We start from the raw sequence: 18,144 nt of genomic DNA on the forward strand, positions 1-18,144 counted from the left end.
TCAGGCATTAAACAGAAGTCCCAGTGGTATCCTCCAGTCAAGTTGCTATTCCATGAAGAGCAAGAGAGTTATTCCCAGTGTCCTAGCCAATGTTATCCCTCAATTAATGTCACATAAGAACTGGTTTTCAAGTCATTATCACTAGTAAATGCTGGTGGAATAGGGATGTGTCTGTGATGCCGACACAAACAAAGCAGAAGGGAGGTGAAAATTCCTACAGAAATACCTGTTCATCCGCTCTCTCACCTGTCATGGTCCTTCACTCCTAGGATCCTGACCTTTTTCTCGCTTCCTCCAGCCACTGCTTGCAGCCACCGGGAGTGGGTCAGCTCCATGTCAACCGTGTAATTGTAGATACAGAAGCAGCAGAAACGTGAAGCCTGGCTGCTTGCCGGCACCCTCCACTGGACCTCCATGGGGTTGGTCAGGGAGTTGGCCTTCACCATGTCCCCTCGGTCAGTCAGAACCAGCAGGGCCTCCCGTAGCAGGCAGTAGTCCAGGTCCAGCACCTGCTGGCCCCTCTCCAGCAGGAGGGTGCTAATGATGTTTCCAGTGTCCGGGGAGATCAGCCGTGCTGTCCCATCGGCGCAGGAGCAGGCTGCCCGCACGGGGAAAAGACTGACTGGGCCAACGCTGCTGATCTTGATGGCCTTCACAGTGTAACCAAGGCAGGTGTGCTGCTTGTATAGGTGAGTGATGGTCCACACGTCCAACCTTTGGTTGGCGTAGGAGAAGATATTGTCCTCCCCGAGCTGTGTCCCCAGATGAGTGACCGTCACCCTCATCTGGATCTCGTCCACTTGGTCTGCCAGTTCCAGGCTCCACACTCGGATGGTCTCATCCTCAGAGGCAGAGAGGAGATAGAGACCGTGGGGATAGATAGCGAGGGCTGTGACAGGACCTGCAGAAATAGGCAGGGAGAAAGGGGGTTTATTAATATCGCATGATGATTCCATATCATTTTAACCACAATAGCCTGCATTTATAAAGCGCCTTGAACTTCCCAAGGGGCTTGACAGCGCCACGGTACCTGGTGAAATTTGAATTCAAGAAAACAATCTGGATGCGGAGGCAATGACGTAGTGGTATTGTCACTGGACCAGTAATCCAGAGACCCAGGGTAATTCTCTGGGGGGCCTGAGTTCGAATCCTGCCACGGCAGATGGTGGTATTTGAATTCAATAAAAAAATCTGGAATTTAAAAGTCTGATGGAAACAATTGTCAATTGTCATAAAAACCCATCTGGTTCACCAATGCCCTTTGGGGAAGGAAATCTGCCGTCCTTACCTGGTCTGGCCTACATGTGACTCCAGACCCACAGCAATGTGGTTGACCCTGAAATGGCCGAGCAAGCCACTCAGTGCTCAAGGGGCAATTAGGGGTGGGCAATAAGTGCTGACTTAGCCAGCGACGCCCACATGCCATGAGCGAATTTTAAAAAAAACCAAAAATATTTGACACCGAGCCAAATAAGGAGGTATGTGGGCAGGTGACCAAAAGCTTTGCCAAAGAGGTAGATTATATTCAGTCTTTTTAAGAGGAGAAAGGAGAGGGAGGGAATTCCAGAGTTTAGGGCCTATGATTTATGCCTCCTCCAATTTTGGCCTCTGTGCAACATCTTTGCTCCACCATTGGTGGCCATGCCTTCAGCTTTGAAGGCCCTAACCTCTGGAACTCCACCACCCCCCCCAAAGCCTCTCCACCTCCTTCCTGGCCTAATATCTCCTTTTGTGGGCTCAGTGTAAGACGTGAGGCGGGATTTTCCCGCACCCGCCCAGCGCCCGTATATTCCAGTCCCGCCGCAAGTCAGTGGGCTTCTGGCTGGGATCCCACCCGCGAGGGGGGCCGGAAAATCCCGGCCTTTGTCTAATTGCCCCCTGTGAAGTGCCTGGAACGCTTTGCTACGTAAAAGGTTAGTGTAGGCAGTCGAAGGCATGGCTGCCAATGGCGGAGCTATTAAGACGAGGGAAGAGGTCAGAGTTGGAGAAGCGCAGACATCTTGAAGATTTGCCTGGCTGGAAGAGGTTTGTTTTTCTTTATTCTTTCACAGGATGGCCGGCATTTGTTGCCCATCCCCAATTACCCCTGAACTGAGTGACTTGCTCGGCCATGTCAGAGGGCAGTTCAGAGTCACCACGTTGCTGTGGGTCTGGAGTCCCATGTAGGGCCAGACCAGGTAAGGACAGCAGATTCCCTTCCCTGAAGGACATTAGTGAACCAGATGGGTTTTTACAACAATCGATGATAGTTTCATGGTCACCGTTACTGAGACTAGCTTTATATTCCAGATTTATTAATTGGATTTAAATTCCACCCACTGCCCTGGTGGGGATTTGAACCCATGTGCCCAGAGCATTAGCCTGGGCCTATCTGGATTACTAGTCCAGTGACATCACCACTATGCCACCATCTGGCCTAAACAGAGATACAGAGATGCTCGCTGAAACCATCATTCATGCTCTTGTTATCTCTCGACTTTCCTGACCAGCCTCCCAACTCGCACCTTCCACAAATTTCAGCTCATCCAAAAAGCTGCCACCTGAATCCTAACTCTCACCAAATCATGTTCGCCCATCAACCCCTGTGCCCACTGACCTGCACTGGCTCCTGGTTATATATCAATGCACATCTACCTGGTGCGTCAAACCTGTAAATCCGAGGATGTGAATGAAACACTGTGCAACGTTTTCTTTCTCCTATTTTCTTGCTCTCTGACTGTCCGTCATGAACCATCCAATTGGGTAGCCGACCGTCAGGAAGGTGGGGGTGCCATGAGGTGGGCGGTCTCTAGCCCATGCTCAACATGTTAACCCATCAGTGTGGTAATATAATCCACCGTAGAAAGCGTGGCTGCCTTTTTCACAAATCTCAGGGATTCTCAGCGGAGAAACCACTCACCTCTGTGCCCGACAAACGCCATTTGAAGATTCCAACGTTCATCCCATACTTTGATGTTTCCATCCCGCGAGGAAGTTGCCACACATCTCAGGTTTTCGATGAGGGTGATCCCTGTGATTTTCCTAATCAGAATATCACAAAGGGTTTGTCAATAGGAGGAATCTGGGTGCGTACACACACTGAAAAACAATCAATCAGAGACTGAGGAAGCTGATCTGTGGGGAGGACAAGACCGCCAACTCAGAGGTCCTGGAATGTTCTAATTCCATCAGCATGCACTTATTGCTGAGCCAATGACGTCTGCACTCGCTCGGCCACCTTCATCGGATGGATGGCGGCCGTATGTCCAAAGGCTATCTGTATGGTGAATTGGCCACTGGTTCATGACCTCCTGGGCATCCATACCTCCACTACAAGGACATCCATACCTCCACCACAAGGACATCCATACCTCCACTACAAGGACATCCATACCTCCACCACAAGCAAGATATGAAGATAGCAGACATTGAGACTGACAACTGGAAGACAGTCACTGACGGCGATGACCTCTGGACGATGACCGTTTGGAAGGGTGTTGGAAGAGGCGAGGAGAAATAATGAAAAGCCCAGCTGGCCGGGAAGAGGGTGCAGAGAAAACAGAGGCCGGTACCTTCTCAGCCTACTGTCGTCCTTGGCAGCAAATACTGCAGAGGCTGCCACACCAGAGTAGAGCTCCTGAGCCACACCAGGTGATGTTTAACACGGAGTTGACCAATAGGCGCAAACCATCGTCTTAGAAGACAGAAGGCTGCCAAGGAGCTCAGTAGCACAGGTTTTATTTTTATCTAGTGTGTGTGAAACGTCGCCGGCAAAGTCGGCATTTATTACCCATCCCCGGTTGCTTTTGGGGAGCTGGTGGTGAGCTGTCTGCAGTCTCTGTGGTGAAGGTGCTCCCACAGTGTTGTTTTAAGGAGTGGGCAGAAGATCAGCCATGGTCATAATGAACAGCGGGGCGTGCTCGAGAGGCAGTATGGTCTGCTAACACTCCTATTTCTAAAGTTCTAACGCAGCTGTTTTAATACAATGCTTGCTAGGTCATTTCAGTTGGAAGTTAGGGGTCAACCACATTAGTTACAATGTTGGTTACAACCAGCCGTACAGGGCCTTGGTGAGACCACACCTGGAGTATTGTGTGCAGTTTTGGTCTCCTTACCTAAGAAAGGATATACTTTCTATAGAGGGAGTGAAGCGAAGGTTCACCAGACTGATTCCTGGGATGGCAGGATTGCCGTATGAGGAGCGATAGGGCCGACTAGGCCTGTGTTCACTGGAGTTTACAAGGACAAGGAGGGACCTCATTGAAAAGTATAAAATTCTGACAGGGCAGGACAGACTGGATGCAGGGATGATATTTCCTCTGGCTGGGAGGTCTAGAACAAGGGGTTACAGTCTTAGGATACAGGTTAGACCATTTAGGGCTGAGATGAGGAGAAACTTCTTCACTCAGAGAGTGGTGAACCTGTGGAATTCTCTACCACAGAGGCTACGGAGGCCAAGTCTCTGAATATATTTAAGAAGGAAATAGATTTCTAGACTCTAAAGGCGTCAAGGGGTATTGGGAGTGCATGATAGAGGATCAGCCATGATCGTATTGAATGGCAGAGCAGGCTCAAAGGGCCGAGTGACCTACTCCTGCTCCTATTTTCTATGTTTCTATGTTTTCTGTGTGTGTGATTGGAGTCACACGTGGAGCTTCTTATTTATTTGTTCATGAGTGGGGGAGTCACTGGCTGGGCCCAGCATTTATTGCTCATCCCTAATTGCCCTTGAGAAGGTGGTGGTGAGCTGCCTTCTTGAACCACTGCAGCCCCTGTGGTGTAGGACATATAGAATGATACAGGCACAGGAGAAGGTCATTCATCCCTTCGTGTCATACAGCTATCCAATTAATCCAACTTCCCTCTCCTTTCCCTTTAGCCCCTCAATAGTTCCACTACAAATATTTATTCCGTTTCCATTTGAAAGTTATTTCTGAACCTGCATCTGCCCTTCCGGCAGCATATTTCAAAAATACATCAGAAGTAAGAGCAGGAGTAGGCCATTCAGCCCCCTGAGCCTCTGAGCCTGCCCTGTCATTCAATATGATGATGGCTGATATTTGACTTCACTCCACTTTCCTGCACTATCCCAACATTCCTTGATTCCCTTAGCGCCCAGTATCTATTGACCTCTGAGTTGAATATACTAAATGACTGAGCATCCACAACCCTCTGGGGTAGAGAGTCACAGCCCTTTGAGTGAAGCAATTTCTCCTCATCTCAGTCCTAAATGACTGACCCCCTTACCCTGAGGCTAGGAGCCCTTGTTCCACACTCTCCAGCCTGAGGAAACAGTCTGTTAGCATCTACCCTGTCAGGTTCTCTAAAATTTCAGATTGCAACAATTGATAAACATCCACTGATAAATGTCCCACCAGCCAGAGGAAACAATTTCTCCCTATCTATCCTATCAAATCTACTCTGGTTTCTATAATAGGGAAGGATGGCAGATTTTCTTCCTGAAAGGACAAGAGCTTCATAGGTTCCGGGTCTTCAAGATTGTTGCTGGACAAGAATACATGTAGATTGAGTACTCGGTGCTCCTGATTAATCCCGATAACTCACTCTATCCAGCCACACTCAGGGCTCAGTTTGTGATCAAACCATTTTAGTTTCAGGTAACAGACCAAATCCCATAGCGCCATGCACCACAAACTGAAAGGAGAATCACGAGAAGACCAAATAAGCCAGGACCCAGCAGTTAATGATAACAAATCAGGGCTTTAAGGTCCCATCCAAAAGACGGCACATCCGACAGTGCAGCACTCCTTCAGTACTGCCTTTTAATCGTACATTAATTGTGTTTAATGGCATGCAGGTGGGGTGGGGGTGGCATTAATTGGGGGTTCACTTTCGTCCCTATGAAAGGACACAGACTGAAATGTGATTCGTGGGTTAGGAGGTACATGCTTGTAATGTGTATCCCTGTAAATAAATGTTTATAAAAGCATGGCTCCAGTTCGATTCTTCACCAACTGGCTTTCTGGATTAGAATACTGTCCTTCTGACAGTGCAGCACACTCTCAGTACTGCATCGCTGACATTGTGACATTCCTTCAGTACAGTCCTCTGAGAATGCACCATTCCCACAGTATTGGCACTCCTTCAGTACTGTTCCTCTGACAATGTAGCACTCCCATTGGGAGTGTCAGCCTGGATTTTGTGCTCGGTAGTGTTTAGTTGTATCCAGGTAGAGAACGTGGAGAGGGGATTTGACAGACATATTCAAACCATGAGGGGTCCGGACAGAGTAGATAGGGAGAAACTGTTCCCACTGGTGGAAAGATTGAGAACCAGGGGATACTGATTTAAGATGATTGGTAAAGAACCAACATCAACATGAGGAAAAATATTTTTCACACAATGAGTGGTTAGGATCTGCAATGGACTGCCCGAGTGTGTGGCAGAGGTATAGTCAATCGAGGCATCCAAAAAGGAACTGGGTCATTATCTGAAAAGAAAGATTTTACAGGACGATGGGAAACGGGCTGGGGGAGTGAGACTGGGTGAGTTGCTCTCCCAGGGAGCCAGACCAACACCAATGGGCCAAATGGCCTCCTTCTGAGCTTTAACCATTCTATGGTTCTAAGGGCGGGATTTTCCAGCCCTGACACCAGAAGGCATCGTCGCGGTGGGCAGGACAGGGAAATTTGGAGACTTTTAACCGCTTCTCCAGATTTTCCTGCCCTGCCTGTGGCAATGCCCAGCGGTGTCAGGGTCAGAAAATCCTGCCCAAAGTCTCTGGAGCGGGACTTGGGACCCACAACCTTCTGATTTAGAGATAAGCCTGCTAACCACCGAGTCACAACCGAAATCTTGAAAGCTCAAATTTGGGCAAAACGTGCAGCAGAGAAACAGACCCATTTGGCACATTGGTCTATGCCTATGTCTATGTTCTTCACCAGCCTCCTCCCAGCAACATGGCCCTTCTATCCCTTTCTCCCTCATGGGGAGAATTTTCTGCCTGTCGGGCGGTCTGGTTGGGAGCGGGCGTGGAGCTGACCACTGCCCGCGATCAGCTGCGCGCTGCCATTTTATGTGGGTGGGCCAGTTAAGGCCTGCCCGGCGTGAGGCATGGCCTGTAGCGCTCAGCACTAGCTGTGCGGGCGGGGGGGAGTCGGGGTTTGCGCTCTTTCGCACATGCGCACAAAAGAGCGCAGAAATCTCCCTGACGCAGCTCCGTGCCTCAGGGGGGGATTAAGTTCAGAATGAAATTTTTTAATAAAGACAGATAAAAGCTATTTACACATGTCCCCTCAGGTGACAGTGTCACGTGAGCAGGGACGCGTTTGTCAATTTATCAGAATTTATCTAATTATTTTATAAAACCTTCAGGAAGCCTCATCCCGCCCGTGGATGAGGTTTCCTGAATAACGCGAAGGCCACTTGGGCTCTTCGCCTGCCCCCCGACCTTAAGGTTGGACGGGCAGCGCTGATAACTACTTTAATTGGTTATTTAGCGGCCTTAATAGGCCGTTGACAGTTCGGCAGGCGGGCAGCCGCCTCCGGTGCGCACCCGCCGAACAAAATATCTAAATGACGCACACCTGATGTCACCGCACGTCATTTTACACATTGGTGTATCGGGCCCACCCCCACACGCCAACGTCGAAATTCTCCCTCGTGTTTATCCAGGTTCCCAGGGATCCAGAATTAGATACAGCGACATTGCAATGGAGGAAATGTAGAGTGGGCCTCGTCTGTAATCTTGCAATGATCGAGCGATTTCAGCACCTCCTGATCACCCTGGGATCTGGTCTTTTGTCTGGGAGCTGGCCGCTGCTCCGTCTGGGAGCTGGGCTGTCTCTCTGTCTGGGAGCAGTCACCTGTACGTCTGGGAGCTGACTGCCTGACGGTCTGGGAGCTGGACGCCCACCTGTCTGGGGGATGGCTGCCTGTCCGCCTGGGGGATGGCTGCCTGTCCATATCGGGGGGGGGTGGCCATTTGTCTGTCTGGGGAATGGACACCCGTCCTTCTGGGGGCCTGAGGTGCAGAGATACCTAAAGGTTCAGAGTTCACAGGATCGTTACGACGCAAAAGGTGATTTGGTCCATTGTGTCTGCAACGGCTCTCCGAATGAGCTACTCACCTAGCACCATTCTCCCGCCTTCTCTCCATAACCCTGTACATTCATCCTTTTCAGATAACAGTCAATTTCCCTTTGACAGCTTCAATTGAACCTACCTCCACCACAGTCACAAGTGGAGCATTCCAGACCCTGACCTGAGGTGCAAAGTTATCTGAAAGTGTAGAGTTACCTGAGGTGCAGTTACCTGAGAGTGTAGTTACCTGAGAGTGTAGTTACCTGAGAGTGTAGTTACCTGAGAGTGTAGTTACCTGAGAGTGTAGAGTTACCTGAGAGTGTAGAGTTACCTGAGGTGCAAAGTTACCTGAGGTGCAGAGTTACCTGAGAATGTAGAGTTACCTGAGAATGTAGAGTTACCTCAGGTGTAGAGTTACCTGAGAATGTAGAGTTACCTGAGAATGTAGAGTTACCTCAGGTGTAGAGTTACCTCAGGTGCAGAGTTACCTGTCATGCAGGCGCTTCTCATATGAAAGTAGGGTGGCCTTGGGCAGGTCGATGACAGCGACGCCCTTCCCGCACACCGCGTAGCAACGCTGAGTATGGGGCAATGCCGATGACATGACCGGGGCTCTCTCCAGTGCCAGCTCCGTGAAGACATCCTGCCCCGTCAGCCCTTCAGAGACGGTACTGGCACACATCAACTCCCGGCATCCAAAGTAGAAGTGCCAGGTGCAGACATTGCCGATTCCGGCCGTGACTATCTCATTCAGATCCTCATTGTACAAGCAGCAGGTGATGGAACGTTTGGACCTGACGGAGGAGATGGTTTGGAAGTCCGGGCCCAGCACCTTCATCCGACTGCCAATGCTCCAAGCCACATACCGGTTGATCTGTCGAGCGTACACCATTCCTTCTAAAGGCTCCTGTAGAGTGAGCTCCTGCTTCTTCCGCCCATCACAGAAGTAGATACAGACACCAGTCTTGGATATCAAGCAGACATATTCCTTGTTGGTGATGTTATAAAAGACATGGTTGATAGGCTTCTTGAACATCACACGTTGCACGTGTTGGATTCCGTGCTCCAGATCCAGTGGCTTCCAATCATGTCTCTTTATCTGCAGGATTCAAGACAAGTAGAAAATCATAGTAGGGAACCAGAGAACCGTTCAATAATTTGTTACACAGAAATTACATCTTATTTACGGCTCAGAAACAAGCTATTCAACCCAACTGGTCCATACCAGTATTTATTCTCCACACAAATCTCCTCCCCTTCCTCTTGCCTCACCCCCAGTACCTCCTTCTATTCCTTTCTCCATCCTGTTCTTACCCAGTTCCCCCTTAAATGTATCTATGCTGTGTTCACCACTCCCACTCCCTGTGGGAGCGAGTTCCACATTCTCACCACTCTCTGGGTAAAGAAGTTTCTCCTGAATTCCCCATTGGATTTATTCGTGACTTTCTTAGACTTGCAGTCCCTAGTTCTGGTATCAGGTGCATTGAAAGCATCTTCTCCAAGTCAAACCCATTTCGTAATCTTAAAGATTACACCCCTCAGCCCTCTCTTTTCTGGAAAAAAGAAGCCAAACATTTTCAATCTTTCCTGCTAGGTAGAACTTCTCAGTAAATCTTTTCTGCACCCTCTCCGGTCCTTCTATATCTTTTTTTATAATGTGGAGACCAGAGCTGTTCACAGTTCTCCCAAGTTTGGGCTAACCAAGGCTCTTCACAAGTTTAACATGACCCCTCTGCTTTTAAACTCTCTTCCCCTCAAAACAAAGCTCAATATTTTGTTTGCTCTTTTCGAAATGGCCTTAGTATCACTACTCTGAATGATTTATGAGTCTGTATCCCCCAGATCCCGCTGGTTCTTGCACTTATCGTAGTGAGACATGATTGAACATTTGTCACTGAGAAGCTATTAAGACAATGACCAAACGCTTAATAAGAAGTATGTTTTAGGTAACATCTTAAGAGAGGAAGATGAGGTAGAGAAATGGAAAGGTTTAGGGAGGGAATTCCAGAGCTTAGGGCCCAGGCAGCTGAAGGTGCAGCCACCAATGGCGGAGTGATTAAAATCGAGATTCTCAAGATGGGTTGGAGGGGATTACGGAGTTGGGGAGGGAGGATGCCATGCAGGGATTGAAACACGAAGATGAGAATTTAACAAAAACACAATGAGCTGGAGTTTCCCACAGTCTTCGGGACAAAGACATGAGAACCAAATGGGGGTCCCAAGCCCATTCTCCTGCTGAGGTGGAGACAGCATCCTAATTGGCTGTCTCTGCATTCAGCGTCCTATTAAAGATGGTGGGTGGGGTCTTGCTGCTGCTGGTCCAATCAGAGGGCTGGAAGCTCTGGAACCTTGGCAGCCTCACCGGGAGAAGTTGAGGTGTGTCAGCGATTGATGGGGCGCCTCAACTTGGGCTGTTCACGAAATTAAAAACTGTTGATAAGCCAGTAGGTCCCTCGGAGCAGAGGGAAAATACCTCCGGAAGATTCATTTGGGCCACATGACTGGGACTTGCTGCGATGTAAGACACGGGCAGCAGGGAGATTTGGATAACATCAAGATTACGGAGGGCAGAATGTGGGAGACCAGCCAGGAGTGTGTTAGAAAAGTCAAGTCTAGAGGTAACAAAGGCTTGGATATGGGTTTTAGCAGCAGATGGCCTGAGGCTGGATGGAAGCGATCTCATGGAGGTGGCAAGGGTGCAGAATGTACTCTGGGTGGGGACTTCAATGTCCATCACCAAGAGTGGCTCAGTAGCATCACTACTGACTGTGTTGGCTGAGTCCTAAAGGACATAGCTTCTAGACTGGGTCTGCAGCAAGTGGTGAGGGAACCAACAAGAGGGAAAAACATACTTGACCTCATCCTCACCAACCTGCTTGCCACAGGTGCATCTGCTCCATGACAGTATCGGTAGGGGTGACAACTGCACAGTCCTTGTGGAGACAAAGTCCCACCTTCACATTGAGGATACTCTCGATCATGTTGTGCGGCACTACCACCATGCTAGATGGGATAGATTTCAAACAGATCTAGCAACTCAAGATTGGGCAGTCATGAGGCGCTGTGGGCCTTCAGCAGCAGCAGAATTGCACTCAAACAATCTGTAACCTCATGGCCCGGCATATCCCCCACTCTACCATTACCATCAAGCCAGGGGATCAACACTGGTTCAATGAAGAGTGCAGGAGGGCATGCCAGGAGCAGCACCAGGCATACCTAAAAACAAAGGTATGATGGTGAAGTTATAACACAGGACTACTTTCGTGCCAAACAGCATAAGCAGCAAGTGATAGACAGAGCTAAGCGATCTCACAACCAACGGATCAGATCTAAGCTCCGCAGTCCTGCCACATCCAGTCGTGAATGGTGGTGGGCAATTAAACAACTCACTGTGGGAGGAGGAGGCTCCACAAATATCCCCATCCTCAATGACGGAGGAGCCCAGCACATTGGTTCATTTGCTACAACCCTCAGCCAGAAGTGCCGAGTGGATGATCCATCTCAGGCCTCCTCCAGAGGTTCCCAGCATCACAGATGCCAGTCTTCAGCCAATTCAATTCACTCCAAGTGATATCAAGAAACAGCTGAAGACACTGGATACTGCAAAGGTTATGGGCCCTGACAATATTCCGGCAATATTACTGAAGACTTGTGCTCCAGAACTTGCCGCACCCCTAGCCAAGCTCTTCCATTACAGCTACAACACTGGCATCTACCCGGCTATGTGGAAAATTACCCAGATATGTCCTGTTCTCAAGAAGCAGGACAAATCCAACCTGGCCAATTACTGCCCCATCAGTCTACTCTCCATCATCAGTAAAGTAATGGAAGGGGTCATCAACAGTGCTATCAAGCGGCACTTGCTTAGCAATAACCTGCTCACTGAAGCTCAGTTTGGGTTCCGCCAGCTCCTAACCTCATTACAGCCTTGGTTCAAATGTGGACAAAAGAGCTGAACTTCCAAAGTGAGGTGAGAGTGACTGCCCTTGACATCAAAGCCGCATTTGACCGAGTGTGGCATCAAGGAGCCCTAGCAAAACTGGAATCATGGGGGAAATCTCTCCACTGGTTGGAGTCATACCTAGCACAAAGGAAAATAGTTGTGGTTGTTAGAGGTCAATCATCTCAGCTCCAGGACATCGCTGCAGGAGTTTCTCAGGGTAGTGTCCTAGACCCAACCACCTTCTCCTAGACCCAACCATCTTCAGCTGCTTCATCAATTAACAATGGTTTCATGGTCATCTTGAGACTTTTAATTCAAGGTTTTTTTGAATTCAAATTTCACCATCTGCTGTGGTGAACCTGGGTCTCCAGAGCATTACACTGAGTCTCTGGAATACCAGTCCAGTGACAATACCACTATGCCACCACCTCTCCTGATAATGCCATTGAACATCAAGGGGTGATGGTTAGACTCTCTCTTGTTGGAGATGGTCATTGCCTGGCACTTGTGTGGCGCAAATGTTACTTGCCACTTGTCAGCCCAAGCCTGGATATTGTCCAGGTCTTGCTGCATTTGGACATGGACTGCTTCAGTATCTGAGGAGTCGCGAATGGTGCTGAACATTGTGCAATCATCAGCGAACATCCCCACTTCTGACCTTATGATGGAAGGAAAGTCATTGATGAAGCAGCTGATGATGGTTGGGCCTAGGACACTACTCTGAGGAACTCCTGCAGTGATGTCCTTGGAGTGGAATGGGAGCGATGAAGTTGTTGTCGTCTACATTGGTACCAGCAACATTTATAGGACTAGAAAGGAGGAAAAAAATTGAAGCTAAATTAAAAAACAGAACCTCCAGGTTTACTAAATGATCTCAGGGTAAAAGATCCCCTAGGAAACAGTAACCATAACATGGTAGAATATGCATTCAGTTTGACAGTGAGAAACTTGGGTCAGAAACAACTGTGCTAAACTTAAACGAGGGTAATTACAATGGAATGAGGGCAGAGTTGGCTACAGTGGACTGGGAAAGGAGTTTAGCAGAAAAGACTGTTGCTGAACAATGGCAGACATTTAAGAAAATAGTTCATGACTCACAACAAAGATACATCCCAGTGAGGAAGGATTCTAGGAAGAGTTAACCAAGGAAGTTAAGGACACTATCATGTTAAAAGAAAAAACATACAATGTGGCAAAGATTAATGGTAAGCCAGAGGATTGGGAAAGTTTTAAAAACCAAAAGATGACCAGAAAAATAATAGAGGGAGAAAATAAACTTTGAAGGTAAACTAGCAAGTAATATAAAAACGGACAGTAAGAGTTTCTTTAAATATATAAAAAGAAAGAGAGAGGCTAAAGTGAACATAGGCCCCTTAGAGAATGAGGCTGGGGAAATAATAATGGGGAACCAGGAAATGGCAGAGGAGTTGAATAAATACTTTGCTTCAGTCTTCATGGTAGAAGACACTAATAGCATTCCAAAAAGACTAAATAGTCAAGGGGGAAAAGAATAAATACAATAACTATCACCAGAGAAAAAGTACTATGGAAACTAATGGGGCTAAAGGTCCATAAGTTCCCTGGACCTCATGGGTTACATCCTAGGATATTAAAGGAAGTAGTTACAGAGATAGTAGGTGCACTGGTAGTAATCTTCCAAGAATCCTTAGATTTTGGAAAAGTCCCAGAGGATTGGAAAACTGCCAATGTAACACCCTTATTCAATAAGGGAAGGAGACATAAAACAGATAACTATGGTCCAGTTAGCTTAACAGCTGTCGTTAGGAAAATGTTGGAGTCTATTATAAAGGATGTAATAATAGAGCATTTAGAAATACATAATATAATCAAGCAGAGTCAGCATGGCTTCATGAAGGGGAAATCATGCCTGACAAATTTATTAGAATTCTTTGAGGAGGTAACAGGCAGGATAGATAAAGGGACCCAGTAGATGTAATATATTTGGATTTCCAAAAGGCGTTCTATAAGGCACCACACAAAAGGCTACTTTATAAGATAGGAGCCCATGGAGTTAGGGGGAGTATTTTAGCATCGACAGGGGATTGGCTAACAATTAGAAGACAGAGAGTTGGGATAAGGGGGGCATTTTCAGGATGGCAACCTGTAACTATTGGAGTGCCACAGGGATCAGTGCTGGTGTCACAATTATTTACAATATATATTAATAACTTGGATGAGGGAAGTGAATGTACTATCGCCAAGTTTGCGGATGACACAAAAATAGATGGGAAGGCAAGTGGTGAGGATGACACAAAGAGTCTACAGAGGGATATGGACAGATTAAATGAGTGGGCAAAAACTTGGCAGGTGGGAGATAATGTGGGAAATTGTGAGGTTATGCACTTTGGCAGGAAGAATAGAGGAGCTGAATATTATTTAAATAGAGAAAGACTGCAGAAAGACTGCAGCAAAGAAGGATTTGGGGGTCCTTGTGCATGAATCACAAAAAGCTAACATACAAGTTCAACAGGTAATAGGAAAGACAAATGGAATATTGGCCTTTATTTCAAAGGGAATGGAGTATAAAAATAGGGTAGCCTTGCTAAAACTATACAAGGCACTAGTTAGACCACACCGAGAACACTGTGAACAGTTTTGGTCCCCTAAGGAAAGATATACTGGCATTGGAGGCAGTCCACAGAAGGTTCACTAGGTTGATTCCGGATATGGAGGGATTTTCTTATGAGGAGAGGTTGAGTAGGTTGGGCCTGTACTCATTGGAGTTTAGAAGAATGAGAGGCAACCTTATTGAAACATATAAGATTCTTGACAGGGTAGATGCTGAGAGGTTGTTTTCCCTTGTGGGAGAGTCTAAGACCAGAGGGCATAATCTCAGAGTAAGGGGTCACCCATTTAAAACAGAGGTGAGGAGGAATTTCTTCTCTCAGAAGGTCGTCAATCTGTGGAATTCTTTACCGCAGGGGGCTGTAGAGGCTGGGACGTTAAGTATATTCAAGGCTGAGACTGATTTTTAATCAGTAAGGGAATAAAGGGTTATGGGGAAAAGGCAGGAAAGTGAAGTTGAGGATTATCAGATCAGCCATGATCTCATTGAATGGCAGAGCAGACTCGATGGGCCGAATGGACTACTTCTGCTCCTACGTCTTATGGTCTTTTGGTCTCCCCATAATCCTGCAATTCCCCTTTTGAAAGTTATTATTGAATCTGCTTCCACCGTCTTTTCAGACGTGTTCCAGATCACAACAGCTCACTGTGTAAAAAAATGATCCCTCATCTCCCCTTCTCGTTCGTTTGCCAATTTTATTCAATCTCCTACCCAGTTACCTCCCACTGGAAACAGTTTCTCCTTATTTATTCTATCAAAACCTCTCATGATTTTTAGCACCTCAAGTCAAATCTCTCCCTAACCTTGCCTGCCGTGAGGAGAACATTCCCAGCTTCTCCATCGTTGCTGGAATCCCCAGTTATTCACATTTAGATGAGGGAACTAAATGTAATATCTCCAAATTTGCAGATGACACAAAGCTGGGTGGGAGGGTGAGCTGTGAGGAGGATGCAGAGATGCTTCAGGGTGATTTGGACAAGCTGAGTGAGTGGGCAAATGCATGGCAGATGCAGTATAATGTGGATAAGTGTGAGGTTATGAACTTTGGTAGCAAAAACAGGAAGGCAGATTATTATATGAATGGCTATAAATTGAGAGAGGGGAATGTGCAACAAGACCTGGGTGTCCTCGTACACCAGTCGCTGAAGGTAAGCATGCAGGTGCAGCAGGCGGTAAAGAAGGCAAATGGTATATTGGCCTTCATAGCCAGAGGATTCGAGTACCGGAACAGGGATGTCTTGCTGCAATTGTACAGGGCCTTGGTGAGACCACACCTGGAATATTCTGTGCAGTTTTGGTCTCCTTATCTGAGGATGGATGTTCTTGCTATAGAGGGAGTGCAGCGAAGGTTTACCAGACTGATTCCTGGGATGGCGGGACTGACATATGAGGAGAGATTGAGTCGGTTAGGATTATATTCACTGGAGTTCAGAAAAATGAGGGGGATCCCGTAGAAACCTATAAAATTCTAACAGGGTAGATGCAGGAAGTATGTTCCCGATGGTGGGGGAGTCCAGAACCAGGGGTCACAGTCTGAGGATACGGGGTAGACCATTTAGGACTGAGATGAGGAGAAATCTCTTCACCCAGAGAGTGGTGAACCTGTGGAATTCGTTACCGCAGAAAGTAGTTGAGGCCAAAACACTGTATGTTTTCAAGAAGGAGTTAGATATAGCTCTTGGGGCGAAAGGGATCAAAGGATATGAGGAGAAATCGGGAGCAGGCTATTGAGTTGCAGCCATGATCATAATGAATGGTGGAGCAGGCTCGAAGGGCTGAATGGCCTACTCCTGCTCCTATTTTCTATGTTTCTATGTTTACCCGCAAAACTGAGCTCTCTCTCACACCCTGTACCATTCTCGTAAATCATTGCTGAACCCTCTCCAAAGCCTTCACATCCTTCCTAATGATGCCCAGAATTGGTCACAATACTCCAGCTGGGACCTGAGCAGTGTTTTATAAAGGTTTGCCTTAACTTCCTTGCTTTTGTACTCTGTGCCTGCATCTCACATAGAGACAGAAGAGATTTTTGTCAGTTGTGGTTTTGAACCTGCATCTCAGAGGTGACATAGTAACTGCACCACACATACACACGCATGCACATGCGCGCACACACATGCACGTACAGACACACAGACGCACACACATGCACATGCGCACACAGACACACGCACTGACAAATGCATGCAGACACACACAGACAGACACGCACAGATACACATGCACACGCATGCACACATGCACAGACACGCGCACGTGTATACACAGACACACACACACACACACACACACACACACACACACACACTATGAAAAGCCAACAACCTCATTGTACCTTATCTGACAAGAATTGAACAATCCTTTTCAGTTCTCGCCACATTCGATGAGCTTTGTCCTGTACGGTCTCTTGATTTTCCATCAACTGCGATTGGGACAAGAGGCTGGAATCATCTGAAGCTTGAAACAGATTACATGAAAGATTACAAAACCAAAAATAAAGCTATCTTTGGAAAGACACTTTGGAGGAGAATTGAGCGTCTCCGTCAATTGCATTTCTGCCGTGTTTTTCACCAATTCAGGTATTGCTGAAAGAAGAGACATGTCGAAGCTTTTCTTGCACTCATCAGGACACTTCACAAGAATGCCAATATAAGGGGGGTAAAAAACAACAATTGTATGTGAAGAGAGTGCTGATGGGTTGGCAAGCGGGCTCTGATTGGTAGAGGCGTTGCCATGGAGAATGCACCAGTGATGCTGACTGAGTGCTTCAAAGTGCTTCACAGCCAATGAAATTTGTCACTGTTGTAATGTAGGAATGTTGGAAAATATTCCAACAGTTTCCTTTAGGGAATGAAACACAAAAACATCAGGAATAGGAGCAGGAGTAAACCATTCAGCCCCTACGCCACTCAACACCATCATGGCTGATCTGCTCCCTCAAGTCCACTTTCTCGCCTGCCCTTCCTATATTCCTGAGAAACCAGAAATCTGCTGTCCTTACCCAGTCTGGACTATCCGTGTCTCCAGTCCCACACCAATGCAGTTGACGCTCAGCTGCCCTCTGCAGTGACCTCATGAAGCATTTGGAAGGTCCCGTCATCCACATGATGGCCGGGCAATATCTTTTCCTTTCTTTATAGGATGCCTGACCAGCAGAGTTTTTTTTTTTAATTCTTTCATTGGATGTGGGCATCACTGGCAAGGCCGGCATTAGTTCCCATCCCTAGTTGCCCTTGAACTGAGTGGCTTGCTCGGCCATTTCAGAGGGCAGCTATGAGGTAAACATGTTGCTGTGGACCTGGAGTCACATGGAGGCCAGGCAAGGACGGCAGGTTTCCTTCCCTAAAGGACAGAAGTATTTACGACAGTCGATTCTTTCACCTCCACCTGAAGAGGCAGACTGGCTCTTTCAAAATGCACGTTCCTGTTTAACAATTCTAATAAACCTCTTTGAGGCAATGCCATTACTGAGAGCAGCCTTCAATTCCAGGGATTATTAATTGAATTGAAATTCCACCGGCTGTTGTGGTGGGATTTGAACCCATGTCCCCCGGGCATTAGCCTGGGCTTCTGGATTACTAGAGCCACTGAC

General features: G+C 47.4%; 1 protein-coding gene across 1 annotated transcript in view; it reads right to left on the minus strand.

Annotated features, from left to right (window-relative positions):
- LOC144672476 (WD repeat-containing protein 97-like) overlaps nt 1-18,144 on the minus strand; it is a 57,460-nt gene that overhangs the window by 37,667 nt on the left and 1,649 nt on the right. The window contains exons 2-5 of the mRNA XM_078534323.1: nt 16,888-17,009; nt 8,511-9,121; nt 2,900-3,021; nt 247-901 (exon numbers count right to left, since the gene is read on the minus strand). Coding sequence (XP_078390449.1) covers nt 247-901; nt 2,900-3,021; nt 8,511-9,121; nt 16,888-17,009 — 1,510 coding nt within the window. The remainder of the gene's footprint in view (nt 1-246; nt 902-2,899; nt 3,022-8,510; nt 9,122-16,887; nt 17,010-18,144) is intronic.

Source organism: Cetorhinus maximus, chromosome 3 (genome assembly GCF_964194155.1).
Source record: "Cetorhinus maximus chromosome 3, sCetMax3.hap1.1, whole genome shotgun sequence".
Lineage (NCBI taxonomy): Eukaryota > Metazoa > Chordata > Chondrichthyes > Lamniformes > Cetorhinidae > Cetorhinus > Cetorhinus maximus.